General features: G+C 48.2%; 6 protein-coding genes across 6 annotated transcripts; 2 read left to right on the top strand and 4 right to left on the bottom strand.

Moving 5' to 3' along the window:
* Positions 1–439: 439 nt before the first annotated feature.
* Positions 440–847, top strand: CDV56_108985 (lumazine synthase RIB4; the record flags this gene model as incomplete). Its single annotated transcript, XM_026762604.1, has 1 exon — positions 440–847. The coding sequence occupies one exon, from the start codon at positions 440–442 to the stop codon at positions 845–847; it is 408 nt and encodes a 135-aa protein (XP_026616890.1).
* A 211-nt stretch (positions 848–1,058) lies between these two features.
* CDV56_108968 (proteasome core particle subunit alpha 7) lies at positions 1,059–2,117 on the bottom strand (the record flags this gene model as incomplete). The annotated part of the gene is made up of 3 exons (XM_026762587.1): positions 1,059–1,394; positions 1,444–1,770; positions 1,860–2,117. 3 exons carry the CDS (start codon positions 2,115–2,117, stop codon positions 1,059–1,061), a joined length of 921 nt encoding a protein of 306 aa, XP_026616889.1.
* A 3,515-nt stretch (positions 2,118–5,632) lies between these two features.
* CDV56_108915 (mating alpha-pheromone PpgA) lies at positions 5,633–5,944 on the bottom strand (the record flags this gene model as incomplete). The annotated part of the gene is made up of 1 exon (XM_026762534.1): positions 5,633–5,944. One exon carries the CDS (start codon positions 5,942–5,944, stop codon positions 5,633–5,635), a length of 312 nt encoding a protein of 103 aa, XP_026616888.1.
* Positions 5,945–7,188: 1,244 nt separating this feature from the next.
* On the top strand, positions 7,189–8,762 carry IDH1 (isocitrate dehydrogenase (NAD(+)) IDH1; the record flags this gene model as incomplete). Its single annotated transcript, XM_026762494.1, has 5 exons — positions 7,189–7,221; positions 7,424–7,484; positions 7,556–7,630; positions 7,710–8,613; positions 8,675–8,762. The coding sequence occupies 5 exons, from the start codon at positions 7,189–7,191 to the stop codon at positions 8,760–8,762; spliced, it is 1,161 nt and encodes a 386-aa protein (XP_026616887.1).
* A 696-nt stretch (positions 8,763–9,458) lies between these two features.
* On the bottom strand, positions 9,459–10,196 carry CDV56_108855 (18S rRNA methyltransferase BUD23; the record flags this gene model as incomplete). Its single annotated transcript, XM_026762474.1, has 1 exon — positions 9,459–10,196. One exon carries the CDS (start codon positions 10,194–10,196, stop codon positions 9,459–9,461), a length of 738 nt encoding a protein of 245 aa, XP_026616886.1.
* Positions 10,197–12,414: 2,218 nt separating this feature from the next.
* On the bottom strand, positions 12,415–16,945 carry CDV56_108737 (GTPase-activating protein BEM3; the record flags this gene model as incomplete). The annotated part of the gene is made up of 2 exons (XM_026762356.1): positions 12,415–13,088; positions 13,162–16,945. The coding sequence occupies 2 exons, from the start codon at positions 16,943–16,945 to the stop codon at positions 12,415–12,417; spliced, it is 4,458 nt and encodes a 1,485-aa protein (XP_026616885.1).
* Positions 16,946–17,208: the final 263 nt, after the last annotated feature.

Genomic DNA, 17,208 nt, shown 5'->3' with positions numbered 1-17,208 from the left:
CTCGTTTCTAACGAACCATCTCGAGTCATCATCATTTCGACAACGAACTTTCTTGAGGAAGACATCTGTATCCAAAAATGTCATCAGTGAAAGGGCCAGGAGCTGTTCAGGCTTTTGATGGTGAGGGATTAATCTGTATTCCGTGACGCGTCTGCTTATGCTTCCTCTCCCTTCTTGAAGGCTCTGGGCTTCGCGTTGCCATTGTTCATGCCAGGTGGAACATGGCAATAATTGGACCTCTTGTGGAAGGGGCAAAAAAAAGCCTTTTGGCAGCCGGTGTACTTGAAGAGGATATCACCCTTGAGACAGTGCCCGGTAGTTACGAGTTACCCTTTGCTGCTCAGCGGTAAGACATGGCGATTCCAACCGCAATACTGAGACGCAGGCATGTGTTCTGCCTTTCTGTTATAGGCCTATCTGATCTGAGATCTCTACCAGAATGTACGCAGCCTCGCAGCTCCAGGCTGCCAAAGGATCATCCTCCGCAGGAGGCATCAGTGCTACGGATTTATTATCGTCCTCTACTGCAGACCTGAGTAAGACATCGCCAACTTCGACTGCATCTAAACCTTTTGATGCCATTATTGCTATCGGTGTTCTCATCAAGGGAGAGACAATGCATTTTGAGTACATTGCGGATGCGGTGTCTCATGGGTTGATGCGTGTCCAACTTGATACCGGCGTGCCAGTCATTTTCGGAGTGCTCACTGTTCTGACGGAAGAACAAGGCCTGGAAAGAGCCGGTCTTGGCGAGAAGGGAATGCATAATCATGGTGAGGATTGGGGTAAAGCGGCTGTGGAACTCGGTTTGAAGAGAAGAGATTGGGTAGAAGGGAAAATCGTTTAGTCTCATAGCAATTAGCAACAGCGAATGGCTTCATGAAAGAACCAGAGGTAGGCGCAGTTACAACACCCATGGCTAGATAGGCGAGAGGGAAAAGGCCCCAAAAACACTTGGGCCTAACATACGAGTGACAATAACGAACCCCTTGGCTGCCCTCAAGAGATCTGATTATCCTTGTTTTGTATTGTTGAGTAGTGATCTTCAATCTACGTTTCTATTCCTCCATTCGCTCGCCCTCATTGCCATCACTCTTTGACATCTCTTCCTCGTCCTCGTCCTCCAAAGCTTTCTTTGCTGCCTTTTCAGCCTCCTCAAGGAGTTCCCTGGGTACCTCTTCATGCTTCCCTTTGGTCGGTCCGTCTAATGAGCTGATCCAAGACATCTCCAACTCAAACTCCTTGTCCTTGCTGTCTTCGTGGGCCACGTATATGATTCGGGCGGCTTCTTTGACGGCATCGAGCAGAGTCAAATTTTCGGAAGCTAGGTCCAACTTCTCGAGTTCAGCTTTCGCTGCCTGTCTTCCCTTGCCAGTGGCGGCGCCGTAGTAGCCCTTATCAAGTTAGCACGAGAAAGAAGTTGAACGTCCACAATCATCTTACCCAGTACAGCCCACTGGGCTCGATCATATAAAGTCCCGGCCCACCAGCCTTTGCACCTGTAACTTTACCGCCGGAGCCCGAAGCTGGTCCGGTTCCTACTTGACCATCAACAGCCAACTCGGTTTCAGAATCCCAACCTCCTACAATAGCTGTAACCCCAAATGGTCGTACACTGGAGTAAAGCGTGTAAGCTTGGACATAACTTCCAAGGCGACTGGCCAGGGCGGATATCGGGATGGGCCCCTTGTATACGCTTCTCCACGAGGAAGCTTCGTCTCTAGCTCGCGAGACGAAGTGACGACCATCTGGGACCAATCCCGCTGAGACCTGGGACACAAGCATATATCAATTAGCATGCATTGATTCGTCGCAATGAGATGCTGATCTGCCAACATCAAACATCATTGTTGCCTTACAATGCCCACATGGCGATCCACTGTCGCGATCTTCTTATTCGCACCTGGCTTCAAAAGCTTACTCGTGACGATCTTTTCTACTGCCAGGACAACTCCATCCTTGCATCTGATACCGATAGCTGTCCCTCCATTTTCGACTGCCTTGACTGCGTATTCCACCTGCCGGGCGTATGAGTACCTCCTAGCTCGCCAAGGGAAATAAATCAAATACCTGGAAATTGCGACCGTCCGGAGAAAAGACGGAGTTCGATAGATCATATCCAGTACCGATAGATGTCTGTAATGGGGTGAAGTCAGCTTATTGGATATTCGACATCAGCAGAGTAGAGGGGGACTGAACCATAGCTGTGACGTTGGACAGGTGAGATGAGAGCAGCGGCAGGTGAGTATCAATTAATAAAATGAATACTCAGGCAGGAACAGATGACAAGTGAGATGAAAGGTACGGTGAGGGTGATGGATCAGAGGTCAATGATATGGGAAAGGTTTAAGATAAGATATGGCAGCAGTATGTGCAAGCTAGCTTGCTGGCTCCAAAGATGTAGGTGCTAAGGTAGCTATGATCGCGTCACGGGGTTTCTGCCTATCACCATCCGTAGCTACCTACAAAAGGTTGTTATCACATGATATTACGATGTATCAGATAGAATACACATAAGATGACTAATAATAGCAATTATAGTTACTGCATAATATTGTGAGAATGCTAGCAGTGCGAGGGGCTTTAAGCCTCAAGACAAAATAATGTTTTAAGATAGATATTTATCGCCTTTCTTTATTACGACCTGTGAGTCATGAAAGTGTATATATATAGATGTGCTCTTTCATACATGACCAAGTCCGTCACAAATCTCTAGCGTTTAATTTAAGAGTCTGTTCACTACACATGAAGCAGAAGAAGCCCTGCTTTGGTGACTCTGTACCAGTCCCCGCTTAGGTCAACTCACCTTGTTGAGTGCCCAACCTGTTGCTCAAAGTCCCAATTCTTAGGCATCAAACCAACTATATAGATCTCCAATCTCTGCCATTTCTCCTTCTTGGTTCCAAACATTCTCTTTTCAATTTCTTGATATCTGCCTAGTGGTCGAGTCTCGGTTCGATTTCAGTCTCTGTCTGTCAGAGACAATCGTTGATGCCTTGCAAACAGATCCTAAAGACAAATATTTATATTCTACGCATATCCCGCCCTCACGCCTGCTTGACGTTTCATAATCGTTAGATGGTACGATCGGTTGATCTTTTCTCTGCCTATATTTTGGTTAGCCTTCCCGAGATGTCCTCAACTATTCTGCATACATGTGCCTTTTGTGGGAAAATCACGGACGTATCTACCGCACTCGCTGCATTCATTATGAACCCTTGTTGTGCAGAGGTGGGGATCTTTCCTCACCCATCCTCAGTCTGAGCTCCTGACTAGTGACGGATTCAGTGTGGCCTATCGGCGTCTGAGAGTAGTACTGCAATGCAGAATGACCTTGCGACGCTCTTTGCAAAACAGATGAGCATGGGGTCTGAACCACCAAAGGACAAAAACGTCATCCGTCCGATCGTTTATAGTATCACACAGCACTACCATCATTCCTCGCATGTGGCGCGCCAGGCAGCGACAAAGCCCATGGACTTACGGCAGGATGAGCTTCCTTTCTCAACATAGCTGAACTGTGGCGGATGTGTCTCTTACATCTCAACCCCTTCATCTGGGAGCCACATTTGGTGTGAATTTATTGTCTGTTTATAGAGGTACTGTTTCTTGAACTTGGGCCTGTTAAGCGGTGACCTTGAGATGCCCCTAGGTGGCTCAATCCTCTCGAAGCCCATCTGGTAATCAAGCATGGAAGGCTTATTTGGACACCTTGACATGCCTTCGAACGACCACAAGAGTATAGCCCGTATAAGTTACCGTAAAGCCACTCCGTGATCAGTTCCATCTATTCACATGTGGTGAGAACTGGGAGATATAGTCTATAATTCCCGATCTCTCAATGATCTTGGAATTGGCATCTCAATGCAATGAATCGAACGACACTGTCAGCTGCCACTTTTTGAATTATGCTTTAGTGTACTACCCTTGTTTATCTGCCATTGTCAGTGTGGATTTTGCTCTGTATTACTGACACATTGTTCTTTTGAACCCATTTGGGAGCATTGGTCTCATTAGTATAATTGCAGGGACTGACTACCCTATGTCAAAAGCATGTATGATGTGGCAGTGTTAGAATGTTCTAAATACATGATGCATGTAAGTATGTACTGCTCTGTACTCCGTACACGATAGATATGTTTAGAGTACAGAATTGCCCACAATCCATGCACCAAACCTACAACTTCCACTTGGGTCCTTCGGTCCTAGTCGAATCGATGCTGATATAAGTTTCCAAGCCCATGGCTTGAATCTAGGGCATGCTTTGAATCCTTAAAAAACCTAGATTTCCCACGTTCTCCTTCAAGCCCCTTCCTCTGTTTTGATGATGGGGGGTGTTGCTCAACCTCATCAGGTTTATCTGTGGATACGCCAAGATTATCAGATCTACAATTGGTAGTACGTACTTGGTAGGTTTGAAATATCTATCCATATCAAGGCTATGACGTATCCACGTGGAAAGCTCCACGACCAAGATAGGTATCGTTCCTGTAGTGGCTCCCTACCTGGCAACGTACGTTTATGCACTTCTGCACTGGTTGGCCATGAATATAGCTTGTTGTAACATCAAAGTAATTAGCCTCAGGTATCCTGCATGGTATATTATTAGTTAATCTTGGAGTCAGAACTTCAAGGGCTTTAACTATGAGATTTGCTTCTGTTTATCTGTATTCTCATGCTTTCGCACTTCTGCACTAGTAAAGGTTTAATGTTCTATTATTTAGGAATATAGCGATTCTCTGGAGTAGCCGCGCCATCACCAATGATAGGTACTAGTTAGAGTCAAAGAATACTATAATTACCACAATATTAATTAATGTGGCACTGATACCATGATGTCCAGTACTCGAGGAATTCGGATTACTTGATTGAAGACTACAGTCTCAATTTTTAGGTTTTTCTGATGCGGCGCCTTACACACATCGCAACTTGATCCATACAATTTTACCACTGGTCAGATAAGTACACATGAGTTAACGCGAGGCAAAATTTGTTGCAACCTGAGAGTTATGATATATGCCAGCTCAACCATTGTAAGTAGAAAGAATGACGAGTTCGTTTTCTGGCCAGGGTGCCATGGAAACACAAGGCTGTCTCGCCTTATATATATCCAGTCCCCATGTCAAAACCCAATATCAACATGAAAGCTTGGAAAAAAAGAATCCCCTGCTCGTCCATTGGCGTTGTGATGTTTCATATTTTCCCCTCGAATTGGGCCTCCACGAGTCCGCGCATTCAGATGCCCCTGCCTCGGTCCCACACTGGAACCTCTTTCCAAACCCCGTCCGCAGAGCGAGTAATCATAGCCATGATCGAAGAGAATGTCGGCGGTACACGACGCGCCAGAAATCTGCAGAAATCTGCACTGTGAAATTTCGCATCAGTAAGGAGTCGTAACCAGCCCGAGATAGAGATACCAACGGGTTGAACGTATCCTAGAAACAATTGCAACAGAAATAAAAGTCCATACGGCTTCGGTCAAGAAGAGGAGGGTTTGGGGGTGGGGGAGAAAGGGTAAAAAAAAAAAAACCAAACTGAACTAGTCGAAGGGAAAACTCATTGGTGGAAGACTGAGCAACATGGCAAAGGACAATGAATAAGACGCGAAAAATATGGGTAATACCAACTTTGCCTATTCCGCCTCAAAAGCAGCCATGGCATCAGCAAAGGCATCGGCGGAGCGCTTCACCTCTTCAGCGGCCTCGGCAGCTCTCTTCGCCTTGGCGCAGCCCTGACCAGGAAGGTGGCACCACTGAGAGGTGCCTGGAAAGGCGTCTGCAACGGCCTCAGCGACGGCACTGGCTGAACGTCTGACCTCATTTGAGGCATCGGCAGCGCGCTTGAGCATGTAGCAACCCTGACCAGGAAGCTGGCACCACTGCATGGTGCCTGCCTGCACAGCAGTGGCAGCGAAGGTAGCGAGAACGAGCGAGAGGAGCTTCATGTTCGATGATCAAACGAAGTAGAGAGATAGAAAAGAATACGTCACTGTAGGCTGCAAAGTAAAGCCTGGCTTTGAATTGGAATTGATGACTCTGATGTCAACCAGGAGATCGATTCGAGGCAGGTCTCATGGGCTTTAAGTAGGCAGATGGTACTGAGACCGCGCCAAATGCAACCCATGGATATGCATTCCCAAGGCCTGAGTGATTCTATTCAACGTTTGATGGGAAAGCCGCGAAGCAGGAGAATGAACACAAAGTTTGCACCCCATGAATAGATCATCAATCAACAGGAATCGCAAAAGCAGCTCCTCAATAAGAATCAGCCTTTGTGTTATTGATTCAAAGCTCCTTCAAAAGCTCCTTCATGATTCTGAAGTGGCGTTGAAGTTGACCAGACTCTATCAAGACCAATTATTCATCTAGAAAATCCATCATCATGATGGATGAAAATGTGAATAGCGGGTGATAAAGGCACTTATGTGCAGTCAAGGGTGTCAATAGACATTTTTTGACCGAAAAGAGCCATCAATAAAGTTAAGCTCCTCAATAAACTTTGCATCATCTCTTTCTTTCAGCGATCTTGGAGAGGTCTCGATGCTGATTGATAGACCGAATAGAATAGAAAACATACTTGGAACGGACTGCAACAGATGCAACAGATGCGGTAAAGGACAGAGGAATTCCCCCCTTAAATCCATGGAGGTAATGATCTCTCTACCCAGCAAGCCAAGAAAAAGAACTTGGATCATGATGTATTTCTGTACTGTAGCCTTCGTAACAATAAACTGACAGTGTCTGGCGATTACCTGAAAACTGCAGCAACTATTGTCTCTGTGATTTTTATTTCTCACTTCTTCTTCTGCAGTGTAAATAATTAGCGCGTTGTTACCTAAATTTTTTTTTTTTTCCCATAGTAGGACTGACGATATTATGGCGCCGAGAGAGAGGAAAAGATAAGATCGGGCCGTGTTGTGAGGTGTAAGGGTGACAGGCACGAAACTGCTGCGCAATCAATACATACGGAGTACGGAGGACGGAATAGACACCTGATGGATGCCGAGACGATCCGCCGTTTTTTCCGGCGCCTCCTTCTTCCTCGTGGCCGTGCACCCCGACTACTCAATCTTCCAACTCCATCCGTCTTTTCGCCTGCGCGTTTTCTTGCTCACCCGGGGCACACTTCTTCTCTCCATCTCCCCTCTTTTCTGCTCAATTTCTTTTTTCTTGTCCATTGCCTGCCAAAATGTTCTCCTTGCGGACGGCGCAGCCCGCGCAGGTTAGTAAGACCCTACATCAGACAGATTGTGTGGCTCGTGGTCGGGCTTTTTCTCGTTTCCTGTCCCATTTTCCCCTTCTCTTTCAGGCTACTTCCCTCCGCCCGGCAGCAGCATTGCAGCCGCATTGCAGCAGCTTTTTCATTCCTCGTGCCTCACCGTCGTGATTCTGCCAATTAAAGCTAATTTGTTCCTGTTCTGCAGTCTTTCCTCCGCCGCGCAGCTGGTGCAGGCTCTCTCGTCCACTCCTCGATCCCAGCAAGATGTATGTACCTTCGATTCTTTTGCTGCAAGACTGGCTGCTATTCTATGGCCTCTATTGACTTGGGTCTCTAGCTTTTGCTAGCGTGCAGTCTGACATCTTCAAGCCCACGAAGTATGGCGGCAAATACACCGTTACTCTCATTCCAGGTATCTATAGCTCACCAAGTCTTTCCCCCAATTGTCAGTAGTCGGTATCGCTGATATGAGATCTTTCTGTAATGCAAAGGTGATGGTATTGGTGCGGAAGTTGCCGAATCGGTGAAGACCATCTTCAAGGCCGACAACGTTCCCATTGAGTGGGAGCAGGTAGATGTCAGCGGTGTCGATACAGGCAACAAGCATTCGGAGGAGCTCTTCAAAGAATCCATCGCCTCTCTTCGACGCAACAAGCTTGGTCTCAAGGGTATCCTGTTCACCCCAGTTGAGCGCTCGGGTCACCAGTCGTTCAACGTTGCTCTCCGTCAAGAACTTGATATCTTCGCCTCAATCGTTCTGATTAAGAATATTCCCGGTTACAAGACACGTCACGACAACGTTGACCTCTGCATTATCCGTGAAAATACCGAGGGAGAGTACTCTGGTCTCGAGCATCAGTCGGTACAGGGTGTGGTTGAGTCACTGAAGATCATCACTCGTGCCAAATCAGAGCGCATCGCCAAATTCGCGTTCGGATTTGCTCTCGCCAACAACAGAAAGAAGGTCACCTGCATCCACAAGGCGAACATCATGAAACTCGCCGATGGCCTGTTTCGCAGTACTTTCCACAAGGTCGCCGAGATGTACCCTACTCTGGAAGTTAACGACATGATTGTCGACAATGCATCCATGCAGGCCGTTTCTCGACCCCAGCAGTTCGACGTGATGGTCATGCCCAACTTGTACGGAGGCATTCTGTCCAACGTCGGCGCTGCCCTTGTCGGTGGACCTGGTGTGGTTCCTGGCTGCAACATGGGACGTGACGTTGCGGTCTTCGAGCCCGGTTGCCGCCACGTTGGCCTCGATATCAAGGGCAAAGATCAGGCTAATCCCAGTGCTATGATCCTTTCTGGATCCATGCTTCTTCGCCACCTTGGCTTGGACGATCACGCAAACAGGATCTCCAAGGCCGTGTATGATGTGATTGGTGAAGGGTGAGTTCATTACAATCATCCTTTTCGATGGTCGAATTCCAACTAATTCCCTCATTTTCAGTAAAACAAGAACTCGCGACATGGGTGGACAAGCCACCACTCACGAGTTCACCAGGGCCGTCTTGGACAAGATGGAGGCTGCTCTGTAATTACTCCTGATACCACTCATCTCATTTCTGCAATTCTCATGATGACGAAAAAATGGTCTGTTGTCGCATTCCCTGAAGGCCTTGCTAGCTGGTCAGACCTGTGCTTATACTTTGTAACACTTACAACCGCGTACAATGCAAAAAGACGTCTACTGCATAGTCGAGGCGATACACATGATTGTGGGATAGAAAGTATGTGTTAGATGCGTCGTTATGAATAAAGGTATTTGAACGTTGGCTCTTTTTCAATCAAGGGTATCATCAATCGGCAAAAATCTATAAGCCTCTCTTTGCTCCACGAGCTTCCACACAGCATGAGACGTCCTACCCCAGGCTTGACACAGCAAGGGAAATCTCCTGGAGGATAGTTTACTGCCCATTCCCGAGCTCATAGGTCCCCGTGTGGAGCGGATCTGACCTGAAAGCATCCCTTCGAGACAGACTCATCTGTCAAATAGCTTTTGTGGTCTTCGTGAAAACAAGAAGGCCTTTTCTCAGAATTCCCAAATGGACACTGTACCTAATGACTGCTCAATTCTGTCCACCGCACAAACAAGCGCTCGGCCATCGTAGTCTATAGCAAGGGATTATGTTAATCACTGCATTGCGTCGATATAGCTGTAGTTCTCGCAATGGGCGAGTGAGCTGGAGTGTGGTGAATTGTGGCACACGGCTGGACCTCTAGAGCATGTAAAACTAGAATGCAGGACGCCTCTTTCTTCCAGTGTATTTGGAATTTGCTTTCACAATTTTCCCTTTCTTTGCCATTTGTTCCTTTTTTCGCAGAATCCAAGCTTTATCTCCTTTCCTAGATGGCTGGGCCTTGCTGCGCTCCGTGGCTTTTCTCCTGGCATCCAAGACGTCAACATCGTTCATGCCTTGGACAACACCAGTAATATCGCCATGCAGTCCACCACCTCCAACGGTCAGGACGAGATATAATTTGCCATTCTTTGTGCCAGGATCGTCTTCTAAGATACCAGCTCCGAAGCCAGCTCTAATAGCAGCGCCGCTAATCATGGTTCGTTGCGCATCGTTCTTTGGATAGAATTGACAGACAGCACGTCCCCCACGGCGAAGGCTAGCGTATAATCCCTCGAAAAATCTACGAAGACGTCCCTCAGGGCTGACATCGCTTGTCTCCGCATTGCACAACCACTGGATAGCACTGATACTGATTGCCGCGTCGAAAGTGCCAGGCCGAAATGGCACGCCCTGTCCAATATCGGCCAGGAGCAAGTCGCCCTCAACATCTCGTTGGAGTGCCACATCAAGCATGCTTGGTGAAATGTCCATCCCGACCCAGGTATGAGGTCCACCCTCCTGAGGAGGTACTTGGGAAAGGATCTCGCCAGAAAGTCCCGAACCGCACCCCACATCGAGGATGAGCGATGGAGAACGAAGATCGAGGAGCTCCAGCGCTCGATGGGTCATATCTGATTGAATGTTCTGGATACGAGATGAAGTCGTGTATTTTCGAGATTCATTGTCATCGTAGAAAAGATCGGGGGGCCTTTGCGTACGGAAATTCAAAACCCATGTCAGCACCAAGCTCAAGTGAAACAACGACAAGAGTAATAATTCGCATTGAGATAACCCACAGAACATCCTCAGGACGAGACATGGCCGGCAAGGTGAAAATGAATCGCAGATCCACCGAGGATATGTATCAGAAAATGCCAAAGAGAATTCTAGCTTTACTGCTTCTCGCGGCTCAGCTGTGTCTCAGGTCAACAATTTGAGTGAAAATCTTCAACTATGAACGTGGACAGCACTGGAAGGTGATTCGGTAACCAAGCTGCCTTTTCCTCGTTCACTCTTCGAATAAAATCTCACTTTTGGGAGGATTTTTTTTGTTCCCCTCTCATTTTCCCTTATCCACCATTTCTCCTATCTGATGGCGGCACGGTGGCTGATTTGCCCGATAGAGCCTTTCAAGCCTGAGGCATCAACTCGCGGATGGAAGCGTCCAGCTTTCAGATAAAGTAGGTGCCTACTTGACCATACCAGACATGAATGGCCACCATAACGCCCGGGCGCTGTGTTCGACACCCTTTCACAACAAATTATAGACGCACTGACATTCCATCATCTCTTCTTGAGCTTTCTTGCTTCCCATTCGACTTTCTTTCTTCTCGATCTCGTTTCCAACTCCATTCCAGTGACAGCTAGACGCTCTTCTCCGGCTTCATCGCCTTATCATCTTGAAATGTGGATATTACCTCTTGTCGGCTACTTGGGGGTCATTGTAGGATTTACTTTCCTAACACTAGCTATAGGTAAGCAGCCTGACAATGAAACTCATGGAGTTGGTGCTTCAAATTCATAACGCTAGCCTAAACTCGCCTTGAGAAACTTGTAACATTTCCCAGGACATCTGAACTAATTATACACTAGCATCGGGGCTCTACTATCTATCAGAGCTAGTGGAAGAACATACAGTCTTCGCACGTCGGGTGTTGACTCGATTGATATACAGTATCATCTTCGTCCAGATTCTTCTCTTCCTCTTCGATCGATTTCCCTTGTTCCTCTCCATCTTCAGTATCGGCTCACACATCGTGTACGCGAGCAATCTACGCCGTTTCCCAATTGTCAAATTGTCGGATCCATTATTTATTTTATCATGTGTTCTCGTCGGCTTGAATCACTGGCTCTGGTTCCGCCATTTTTCGAAACCACTGCCCTCATCACGAGTGGGCACCAACTGGCGTCAGCCGTACCAAGTTGATGTCGAAGATATGCCAACTTTCACCGAAGTGGCTTCTTACTTCGGACTATGCGTGTGGCTGGTTCCATTCGCTCTTTTTGTTAGTCTCAGCGCAGGAGAAAATGTCTTGCCAAGTATGGGATCTGAGTATGCGACAGGCGAGCATGTTCCTGCAGGAGGACGTACTCGCAGTGCTCTGGCTTCAGATGGAAAGATGAAGAATAAAGGGATGGCGAAAGCCGTGGTAGACGGCGTCAGGGATTGGATTAGCGAAAACGGCGAATTGATGGGCTTCTGGAGGGGTGAACGGACAAGAAGATTTTAGGTATCCACTCCATCAGTCATACTAGTCTCCGTTCTTGATTTGCTTGTCCCAATAGAAGTTCACAAGGTAAGTTATCTTACTCGAGAATAGCTGCGTTGGCGATGGTGATAACCTATGACTCCTTAAACGTTGGGAAAAGGTTATAGACAAAGTAAGTACACCTTGATACAAAAGCTCGGATCCTCGAGGTAGATACTGCTTGACACAAGCTATGTTATGTGCACTGTAATCAGCTAAAGCCACAAAATGGTGTCCAACACGTTTGTATCATGATGATTAAGGCACTGACTCTTGGGCCACAGTCGCTAAGATATATTCCTGAAACAATTAACATTAACATTAAATGCCTCCATGCAGCTCCTTCGTTGTATGTATGTATGGCTTCGTGATTATCATTCCACGTCCGTCCAGATCGTAATTGACATTAACCTTAATCATGAAAGAAGAAAACATAATGCAAGGTTGTAACTGATGAATAAACGCACATAATATGCAAGGAGGGGAAGGCAAGCTGGTGGGGATATAGATGCAAAGGCAGGGAAGGTATGGTGTGGCAAGGATACATGGAATCGGAATTCCAATTGACATATGATCGTCTTATCATTCACCTGATTCTCTCAGTCAGTTTGCAAACGAAGGCTGAGTTCCGGCGTGATCGAGGGACACTCACTCTGATCATGGCGCATAGCTGGGAGACCTGAGCTTTGGTGGTTGTATTCCATGAACAGCATAGAGCTCTCCCGCCTCTTGGCCTTAGCAGAACGGGAATTATCAACGCTGGGCATCAGCATTCTATTCATAGATGGGGAATCCGGCTGCCGGTTGTAATGCTCCACTGGGTTATGGGAGGATTGCTCATAACTTGGCTGCATTGAAATGAACCCTGTGTCGTGGTGTAAATCGTCAGCCGTTTCTGTGGGCCTGCGAAATGTTGTTTGACTATAAGCAGGCGTAGGCAAATCTGAGAACATTTGATGGCGTGGAGAGCGGATGTCTTCTGGGAGAGCCGGACGATCAACTTTCAGCTCGACTGGCTCTAATTGGCCTTCTGGCATCTTGTCAAATATGCTCTCAAAGTCTGTGAGAAACATGGAGAAAACAGGTGCCGGGATGTTGAGCGTTGGTGCAAAGACAATGCCAACATTTCTGATTGTCATCTTGTTCACGTCGGAGTTGTTCACAATGATGATCAAAAACTGAACTAGTGCCCGTAGTAAGGCCAGGTTTGGTCGTGGGAGCCTGTGGATAAGGGAGTTAAACGCTTGGACTTTCTTCTGCCGCTCATCCAATTCTAAAGCAGGGTTAGATTATTATAGCGCCTCAGAGAGAAGAGGAGAGAAAAGAGGGAAGGAAAGTATACACACCAAGCACACGTAGAAAATCCAGATGCAGTTCACGAGTGAGAACAGTTGTGGGGAGCTCCCGTAAATATTGCTTGAAAAGACTGGCCACGGCATGAACATCGTAGTACTCATCACCAGCAAGGAAGTCAACATCGCCTTCAGTATTGAAGCGTTCCTTCAGCGCTTTGACGACCACATTGGAACCGCTCAATCTAAATATACCCTCCTCTGTTGCTGCTCCCTTCGCTTTGAGATACTCAATGCAGCGATAGATAACAGCTGGTAAATCGACGTCAATACCTTGCGGAGCGCAGAACTGCACAGCCTCCGCCAAGGGTATTCCGAATACAGGTCTGACGAGGTCTTTTCTTTCACTAGAAGGACTCATGAGTGCTTGAGCTGATGAAGGTTCTTGACTCGCCTGTAGCTGCGAGGCAAGATCATACGATGACCTCGTGCGAAAACCCCAGATGCTGCGCTTCTTCTCCTTGGTGCTAGTGACGGTCTTATTGCCCCAGGCCCCTGCATCCTGGATCACTGCACCGTTTGTAGGTCCAGATATCACTTTAGATGAGAGCTGAACGTGCTCCGAAGCCTGGTTTGCATCCGAAGCTTCCATTGCTGACTCTAATGGGAACATAGGGGATCTCTGTGGTTGCTTTTCGGATGGAGGACCGAGAAGAGGCGGCTCAGCAGGAACAGCATCATCATAACTGAATCCCTGCACAGTATCGGTCAAGTCCATCTCTAAGTTGCTCATTCCCTTGCCGCTCTTTTTGCTCCCACCTGGGGAAAGTTTGGATTTTGAGGTCGATTGAGAGACATGTCTTGCTTGGGTTGAACCTTGACTCTGCGGCGACGTGTTCTCTGTGCCCTCTTTATCTGATTGTCCATCAACATACGCCAGGAGTGCTTCAACCCAAGCATCCCTTTCTTCATCGCTCTCAGCGCAGAGCACATGCCTCACGAGCGCAGATGAATCTTTCCTTTTCGGTTCCAATATGAGAAAGGCGTGTCGGTATTGGTTTTCAGAGTCATCTTCGGCCCCAGACAAAGGGCTGTTTGGGTTATTTGTGGGCTGCGATTGCTTGCCAATCTGAGCGTTGAAGATCTTGATAGTACCGAGGTGAGGACCACCTGGCGATTCAAAATACTTCAACTCAGGCCCATAGAGTATGAAGTATCGTGCTTTCCAGCCGCCAAAATTCTTGCCCCTTTTGGTCAAATAGCCTTCTTTTTGGGGTTTCCCATCTTGACCACGCAAAGCTTCCGACGTCGCTTTACTATTACCCTTCAGCAAGCTTGTTTCGTCATCTCGCGGCTCGATTGCATCCAATGTAAGAAATTGGCAGATCGCTAATGCCGCTCTCTCATCTAGGGGTATGTCAAGCAGAGCTTCGAAGTAGGAATTCAAGGCGGCACGTCTCGCATCGATTTTTGCAGGAGAATGTCCGCTGAAGATTGATCTATCTGGCAGTTTCATCCACAAAGCCGACGATTGTCTTATCTGTTGATCCAGCTGAGGGAGGGCCGCAATGACCTTCTCTACGCGCCAAAGTTCTAGGTTCTCTGACCGCGAAAAAACACCCAGAGTGAATACGGGCTCTTCTTCCGAAGGCTTCGGTGCCATGTAGCTGTTTCTAGAAGGCCTAAGTCGCGACGAAGAGACCTTCACTCGTATCAAAGGAAGAGCGTTTGGAGGCAAAAGAAGACCGGGATAATCCTCCGACACTAGGCCTTGATATATCCCGGCTGCAAGAGAGCAGGGTGACCGAGGATTGTCCTTTCTCACGCCAAAATCGATTGTGGGAACAGGCCTGTGGGTAGCATCAATATGCGAAAAACTAGTATCAGTAGGTATAGCAGCTCCGGAAGCAAAGGGACTCGCATGATGAGTAGCGCGCGGGGACAGTGCCAAGCCTGCGAGGCTATTCTCTGAAGACATCGGCAGATGTGCCAATGAGTTTGGCACTTCCCTGGGCATCCGGGGCAAGGGAGAGCCTATAGGGCGATCCTCTGGTCTTGGGCTGAGGGGCAGTCCCGGACTTTTTGGGACTGTGACGGCGGATTGATCGTTCAAAGAGGGCCCATGAATGTTTCGAGGGCTTCGAACAGACGTCAGAGATCCCTGATGTTCAATTGGAGAGGACGGTGAAATAGGTTGCCACGTGTCCTTAGATATCCCAAGTGTCAGTCCACTGGGCGAGGTTTTGCCTGAAAGATGATTGGGATCGCATGTTTGTGGTGTCTCTTTTCCAGTGGCCTCAAGAGCGCCCATTTCCCTGTCAAGGACTGCTCCCCGTTCTCGATCATCGTCATCCCTCGTTTTCCTCCTGCCACGCTCAATCGGCAATTCGTCGACCTCAAGAATATCTTCGTAATCGGATTCTGAATCATAGATTCCCGAGTTCTCCATAGCTGCACGCTCTCCTTGTCCGAGCTTCAGGGGGGCGGGAGGAGGCTTGCGGGAAGGATGAGGAAGTCTCTGTTGTCTGTCCTCCACCGGGAAGGTCTCGTTCAGAGCCGAGCTAGAACTGGCCAAGGAAGTTGGGCTCGCTGTTGACATTTCTTTTCGCAAGTAAGCGAACGATTGTGAACTTATTTGCTGATCGAGCCCCTCTGTTTGTTCAGGTTGCGAAAGTTCATTGTCAAAGTCAGTCGTCAACGTCGTATTCAGGCGCGGAGAGCCTGTTCCAGCAGGAGACTGGCGATCTGTCTTCGCCCCTGGGACGAGAACGGGGCTGTCGCAAGGATCCTGGATGCCCAAGTTCGGGCTCTTCGCCTGTGATGATTCGCCCGGCGCTTGTTCTTGCTTTGATAAGTCATGACTGACACGGGTGACCGCACCATCGGCAACTCGAGACTGAACAACGTGATCATTATTGGATGGCACCGGAGGTATAGAATTCTGTAATTCTTTAGCCTTTTTCTTATAGCGCTCTTTCTCTTTCAAGGCACGCTCAAGATCCTTATTCAGCCCAAGAATCAGAGTACGCTGCTTGTCCACCAGTCTCCAGAGCTGCGCATTCTGAGAGGCTGCATGATGCTTCTCCTTCAGAAGGTGTATGATAACAGCCTCGGGTGATCCCGCGGTTGCTATAAGGTGATCGATATCAGCTTGGCTGACCGCGTTGGCATCGAATGATGACTTATGGGATTGAGAGGCCGACGACAGAGAAGAAATTGCAGAATCAATTGATGAAGTGCGGGGCATAACACGGTGCCCCGGTGTTCGGTCCCCAGACATTGATTGCAAGGAGTCCAGGAGTGATATTGGGGATGATGTTGCCGACTGCACCGAGTCGCCTGTATCCGATAATTTGCGTGCTCCGATGTCGTTCTCTATCGCAGGCATACCTCTACCATGCTGTTTCAGGTGACCAAGCGGCCTATCGCCTGTCGACGATATGGTCGACTTTTGGCCAGTACCGGATCGGTGTGAGGGAAATGCAGCATGGGCTATCCGGCTGGTCGAAGAATGGTTGGGCGACGGCGCTGTTTTAACCAATGATCGAGGAGATAGAGGGCTCTGTAGCAAGCTGGAGTTGTCTTGACGGTCTTCTCGAGAACAGTCACTTGTATTCAGGGGGGAAGGCGTTGGTTTGCGGGGGCCAGTAACAGCGACAGCCCCAGAACGTAAGGGCTGGGCGTCGGCTCGCGCAACTGAGTAGTCACGGGGAAGAAGATTTTCTGTCAACGGGGAACGCGGGTATTCTGCATCCCTCGCTTGAGGTGGAAAGGAGTACACTGCAGATAGCTGGTTGGGACTGGGATTGTTGTCGCTGCCGTGCCGAAGCTGCGACATGGCTCGTTAAGGAGTCGAAGCTCAAATCAGCATGAGGAGGGTGAGGAGCTGGGCAAATAACGATTCGGCACTAAGGAGAGCCGGACGGCACAGACTTAGGGGTTGGCGCCAGGGGTCGCACTTGGGGGACAAATAAATGAATGGTTATTGATCAAGCTCATTTAACCAGTATCCATGTGATAAAATTTGTCGTATCCGTTGCGTTGCTAGGGTCGAAATACATTACAGGCTGACATCACTCACATGAAATGAGGAATACATGA

This window comes from Aspergillus thermomutatus, assembly GCF_002237265.1.
Source record: "Aspergillus thermomutatus strain HMR AF 39 chromosome Unknown NODE_33, whole genome shotgun sequence".
In the NCBI taxonomy this organism is placed as follows: Eukaryota; Fungi; Ascomycota; class Eurotiomycetes; order Eurotiales; family Aspergillaceae; genus Aspergillus; species Aspergillus thermomutatus.
This window is presented reverse-complemented; position numbering and strand designations above follow the sequence as displayed.